This window comes from Pan troglodytes, chromosome 1, assembly GCF_028858775.2.
Source record: "Pan troglodytes isolate AG18354 chromosome 1, NHGRI_mPanTro3-v2.0_pri, whole genome shotgun sequence".
Classification (NCBI taxonomy): Eukaryota; Metazoa; Chordata; class Mammalia; order Primates; family Hominidae; genus Pan; species Pan troglodytes.
Window position 1 is genome coordinate 140,246,956 of NC_072398.2, and position 6,555 is coordinate 140,253,510.

General features: G+C 33.8%; 1 protein-coding gene across 12 annotated transcripts in view; it reads left to right on the forward strand.

Annotated features, from left to right (window-relative positions):
* The window catches only part of ZNF644 (zinc finger protein 644), a 113,184-nt gene extending 108,327 nt beyond the window's left edge, over positions 1 to 4,857 (forward strand). For all 12 annotated transcript variants that reach the window (XM_016922333.4, XM_016922264.4, XM_016922299.4 and 9 more), the window contains 2 exons: positions 2,009 to 2,111; positions 3,171 to 4,857. In XM_016922333.4, coding sequence (XP_016777822.1) covers positions 2,009 to 2,111; positions 3,171 to 3,363 — 296 coding nt within the window. In that variant the 3' untranslated portion in view covers positions 3,364 to 4,857. The remainder of the gene's footprint in view (positions 1 to 2,008; positions 2,112 to 3,170) is intronic.
* The last annotated feature ends 1,698 nt before the right edge of the window (positions 4,858 to 6,555 follow it).

Here is a 6,555-nt window from a genome sequence, read left to right on the forward strand (position 1 = left end):
GATCCATCTTTACAGATGGAAAGAATAGCTGACATCTAGTAGCACTTACTCTTTGAGTTCCCTGAACTCTATTTCTAATGAATCACTCATAACCCACTTAAATTCAGATTGCTCACCAAAGCGATTAGGAAAAAGGTTTTTCCTACTGGGTACAAAGCATAAGGTATTTCACTCTTGTAGTTGTTGTGAATAACCTAGTTTCTGTACATAAGCTGGCTGGTCAGTGATTTATATCTAGGATAATGAAGTATGTGTGACTGCAGCAACATATTTAAACAAATGATGCACAATGTTGTACAGGAATATTACCTGTATTAAATAGGAGTAAAACATTTTCATTCATAGGCTGTCTAAATATCAATGGTTAAATTACTGAGTTTTGCTTTATTTTTACTCCAGAAGTATTTGTTGAGTTCCTACTACATGCGAGGCTCTTGACTGAGATAACTAATAAGATCCTTGTAAGATTTTTCTATTCCAGAGTTTGGTTGTTTAGCTTTGAATTACCCATTCTTTAATACCTAACTTGACTTCTAGTAGTTCTTTACTTATTAGACTCTTCTTCTAAGGATAAACAGAAAAAGACTGTGTCCTAGACTTTACTTTTGAATAGGCAGGTGACAGGAAGCTGAAACCAGTGGCTTCAATGAGATTTAGGTTTCTTGTGGTTTTGAATTTTCTATATGACATTTCTGTTATCATTGCCATTTGACTAAGGTACTATGTTTACTGGTTTTGTAATAGTAGCATCTATTCTTTTGGAATCTGGACTTTGAACAATTCGTTTCACAGAGTCATTGAACAGCCAGTTCCTTCTCTCTTACTTAGAATTTTTCCAGGGAATTTTTCACATGGCAGGATAATGGAAGAAAAGCCATTTGGGTAACTCTTCTGTTACATTTGTATCCCTCCCCCCTTGGATCCCTACAGATAAATTCTTACCTTCTCTTCCTGCTAATTGACCAGCAGCACCCTGGATTGCTATCATCCCTTTGTCCAAAGAAATGGTGTAGCTGTATTCAAAGACCTATAAAATGTTATGTGCTATCTATTGCTACCTATAAAAAATACCTTTTTTTCTTTTTAAAATCAGGTTGTTTTAGAATAAATAAAGGAAAAGTCAATTAATGGAAAAATTTCAAGAACAGTTCACATAAAATTTTGGTCTATTTTAATTTTTTTTTTTACCTTTTCAAATCACATTTTAAAATAAGCAGTTGGAGAAAATGTAAAATGAAAAATATGTAAAGAATAGTTAGCATTGAACATCAGATCCAATTGTAAACTTACGTGAGATAATATGGATTTATATTTATTTTCTAGTAAAATAAAACATGATTGCATAATTGATTATTGTATATGCAATACAAGTTAAGTTCAAAAATGAAAGTTGAGCTTTTTTTGTCCTTTCAAATGTAGGGCCAGCATGCAATTTTAAGAGCTATTTATTATAAAATTCATGGTGAATCACTATGAAAATTGATTTTTCCTTGAGCTTTTAATTACATTATCCATATTCCCTTACGAAGTTTTCCAAGTATAGAAGACCTACTTAATGGAGCAGTAATCAAATGCAAACTTAATTTAATGATCTCAAATAAAAGGTTCTACTTTTCTGGAAATAAGATTAAACCAGATATTAAAATTATGTATGATTATAAAAGTAAAGATTACCATTATTGTAATAATTGACCAATTTAGTACTTTCAAGTTATTTAGTTACATTTTCTCAGTTCTAGTTTGGTGTGGTAAAGCATTATTTGAAAAGGCAGTATAGGAAGAATACAGATAGTATTCTTCAGTACAGATAATACCGCTGTACAGTACAGATAATATTACTGCTATTACAGAATCAGCAAGTTGAATGCATGCTTCAGGGAATAGGGAAATGAATGCAGACTTTTTCTAACTGATTTAGATGGTCTGTCTGACCTCTCTAGAAAAATATGTGTGTATGTATATTTTGAAATATATAAGGAATGTTAAGTCTTTCTCTTCCCCTTTTTAGCCTTAGATTGTAAGCAAAAGAAATCAAGGTCAAGATCTGGAAGCAAGAAGAAAATGCTAACATTACCTCATGGTGCTGACGAGGTTTACATTCTCCGATGCAGGTATATGCCTATATTGCCAAATCTGATCAGTTTCTTCATACTTTGCTTTGAAACATATTAGCTATTTCATTTGGGATTTTTAATTTGTGGCAGAGTGCATTCTCAACAATCAAGTTATAAATGAACTTTTGGAGATAGGCTTAAAATCTTAATTCAGCTCACAATATCCTGTACTTCAACAACTAATGAATCAAGTTTTTTACATTAGCCAATAGTAATGTAAATCTATTATACTGTGATTTATTAAAGTAGCTTGGCCAGGTGTGGTGGCTCATGCCTGTAATTCCAGCACTTTGGGTGGCCAAGATGGGTGGATCACTTGAGGCCAGGAGTTCAAGAGCAGCCTGGCCAACATGATGAAACCTCGTGTCTACTAAAAATACCAAAATTAGCCAGGCTTTGTAGCGGGTGCCTGTAATCCCAGCTACTTGGGAGGCTGAGGCAGGAGAATTGCTTGAGCCCAGGAGGCAGAGGTTACAGTGGGCCGAGATCGTGCCACTGCACTCCAGCCTGAGCGACAGAGCAAGACTCTGTCTCAGAAAAAAGAAAAAAAAAACTGGCTTTCCTTGTGTTTATTTGGTTTGTATGGTTTAATTTTGTTTGGTTTGATGTTTTGTTGTCTTGAGTTCTCGCTTATTGGGAACACATTTTCTCTCCCCTCATAGTCACGCCTTCTTCCGTACTCACACTCACACACAACACACATGAAGAAACATAGACACAATGCCATTTAAGGAATGCTAAACTGGGGAAGGGTCTTTTCTAAAGAATGACATATTTTGGAGTAATAGTTGTTGTTTCAAGTGAATTAAGATGTGTAGATGTTAATTTTAAAATAATAATGCTCCCACCTATACAAAGATTACTGGAGTTTATTATAGCTGTTAATAAACATATGAATTGGGAGTTTTGATGTTTTATTAAATCATTTGACTTTAGAAACTTTATCAATTGCTGTCTTTAAAATATGATAAAGTTTATTCCTTATGTTTTAGTATTTTGTGTGAATTAGTTTTAAAGAGAATTGGTCATGTTAAGAGAATTGTTATCTTTCTGTAGGTTTTGTGGCCTAGTCTTTCGAGGACCCTTGTCTGTTCAGGAAGACTGGATTAAGCACTTACAACGACATATTGTAAACGCTAATCTTCCACGGACTGGAGCTGGCATGGTGGAAGTCACGTCACTACTTAAAAAGCCTGCCTCCATTACAGAAACTTCATTTTCTCTACTAATGGCCGAAGCAGCTTCATAGAACCAGGAAACCTTTTAAATAGCCAATTTGAATTGGATGTAAATTTGAAATTCTTTTTTTTTAAGCCACATTAAATTATCTGTTTATAAATACTAAAGCAGGAAAATGGGGGGAAAGTGAATTACAGTGACATCAGAGCAAATTGAATACTTAAAACAGTAAGTAGTCTATATATTTTATATAGGGTGGAAGATGTGTTTTTAAGGTTTATGAAGTTTTGTTGGTTAACTATGTTCACTCAATAAAAGAGCAGTACATGTAAGCAGCCATTAATAAACTGTTGCACATGGATACTTATAGACAGACTTATTGGACAATTATGTTTTTTGCAGTGTTACCAGAATCAAGGCTCTGTTTATTCCCCACAAGACTTGCATAGAAAAATAAGATATTATATTTTGTTTGTATGTATTTAGTGTTTTGTATAATACCAAGAACCGCTGACTAAATTTACTCAAATTAGGGCATTAAATATCATGTACTTCATAGTTTGAGACTGTTCACTCAAATAGGGCAGAGTACTATTCTATCTAGATGTGTAAGTGTTTTTTTTAAAATCACATGGAACGGTTTTTTTTATACTAAAAAGTGGAGGGAGATTTGTTTAAACAAGTATTTCTAAAAGAAATATGTACATAGTTCTGGAAATTATTTGTGGTAAGGAAATATTCTTTACTCCAGTTGCATTTCTCAGACAATAAAGTGGTGCATCCATGCTACCTCCTACTTTGTCAACAAAGATGCTATTTACCCTTTACATTTTTGTATCATAATAGATTTTAAAAATCTAATGTTCTTTATTGCAAGACATTCTTTTGTTAACAGGTTTGTTTCTTTTTAATGTTTTACCTAAAATTTGACATGCTTACAGGACAGGTTTGCCTCTTACTTTATTTAACATTGTAGAAATGTAATTAATAAACAATGCTCACTACACAGTTTAGAATAGACGTTCTCATTTATATTATCTTCCAAATTTGATCAGTTAGCAAAACTTAATACACCAATTAAAATATTTCTACATATGAGAATGTTTACAATTTAAATTTTAGAACTTGTTTTGGATGTGATTATATGTACGAAAATCGTGTAACACTATGCTCATGCTAAGAACCGACATAACAGAATTACTGAAATAAATGTGCTGTGAGGAATGGAAAATATGGTGCAGGTGTCTTGGTCATGATAAATTGTGATTCTTTTTAAAAATTTTTTCCAAAAACAATTAGGTATTTTAATCTGAAATCAGATTCCTTTACAAACAACAAGTTTTTGTATGCAAGCACCATTTTATTTCATGTAGTATGGCTAATACTATAGTTGAACCAAGGATATGCATTGATTCTTTGCTTCGTATGTAAATAAAGTTAAAAACAGTTAAAATAAGGAGTATTTTGGTAGAGTATATACATACCTCACTGCCAGTGAAATTGCTTTCCTATGGTATATCTCCTTACCAGAAAAATCTCTAAATAAAAAAAGGTTTAAAGAAAATTAAAATGTGAAACATTTCTTATTTTTATCATTGGTGGTAATAGTTCACTTCAGGTTGTGTTTCATTGGATTTAAATTGTTTATACTTGCCAGGTTACTTGGATCACAGAGCATAGTTTTTCTAGAATCACCTCATTGGTCAATATAATGTATGTGAGAAAAATCATTTTCCCCCTTTCATGATTAATCAAACCTCTAAATTCAGAGCCATCTTATATGCAAAATTAGAAGGTTGGACTAGTTGGATCATTCCCAACCAAGGGTCTCCTGATCCTTAGGTTAATAGATAAGGGAATAGTACTTGTAAGTTATTTTCAATTTTACAAAAGTCCCAATAAAAACTATGTATTTGTCTATAGTGACAAAACTAACTAAAACATCCCATTTCTTTACTTTTGACTGAAAATATACCAAGTCTGTATATATTGGTTATCTCTTACTGAACAAGTTTTGTTGATAGTTATATGTCTTTGAATATATATTTTTAAATTGGAAGACATACTACATAGCAAGTGGAGTCCAGAAGTAAAAACAAAACAAACAAACAAAAAAAAATCATAGCAGGAATCTTGTGGGAAGGCTAGTAATCACTAGAGCCCCTTTCCACTCTAATTCTTTTTTTTTTTTCTTTCAAGACAGAGTTTTACTCTGTCACCCAGGCTGGAGTGCAATGGTGTGATCATATCTCACTGCAGACTCAACCTCTCAGGACTCAAGTGATCCTCCCACTTCAGCCTCCCAAGTAGCTGGAATTAAAAGCACATGTCATCACTCTTGGCTAGTTTTTGTATTTTTCGTAGAGACAGAGTTTTACCATGTTGCCCAGGCTGTGCTGGAACTTCTGGGCTCATGAGATCCTTCCGCCTCCGCCTCTCAAAGTGTTGAGATTACAGGCATGAGCCACCACACCTGGCCTCCTAATTCTTACACTTCTATGATGTCTTATCAGGCCAAATACCAACATGTGTGAATACAAGTAGAAGAATTAGTTTGACCACAAGTTTCGGAATCAAAACTACATTTAATTTTAAAATATGTTGAACTATATGTAAACAATTATTTCTCCTTCTAGTTATATAAAGAATTCAGTCATCAGAATAAAATATTTCATATCAGAAACAGTAGACTAGAGTGACTCCTGAAAAGTAAATTAAGCAAAGAGCATTTTCCATAGTAAAGATATTTGGGTTACAAAATTTAAAGAATTCTTTAGGAAGCATTCAAAATTCATCTTTTATTTGGCAACTAGAAAATTAATAATATGTTTTCATTTGGTTCCCACTAGAAGAAAAGTATAAAATATTGTCTCAATTTACATGATAGATTTTTATGTCAGCATATGGCCTGATTTATCATTCAGTATTGACTAATTTTCTTTTAATTCTTTTACCATTGCCTGAGATATGCAAGCTTCTAATGCTAAATTAGGGCTTTAAAAAATTCCAGTCTGGGCCAGGCGCAGTGGCTCACGCCTGTAATCCCAGCACTTTGGGAGGCCGAGGTGGGTGGATCGCGAAGTCGGGAGATCGAGACCATCCTGGCTAACACAGTGAAACCCCGTCTCTACTAAAAATACAAAAAAATTAGCAGGCGTTGCTGCGTGCGCCTCTAGTCCCAGCTGCTGGGGAGGCTGAGGCAGGAGAATGGCATGAACCTGGGAGGTGGAGCTTGCAGTGAGCTGAGATGGTGCCACTGCAC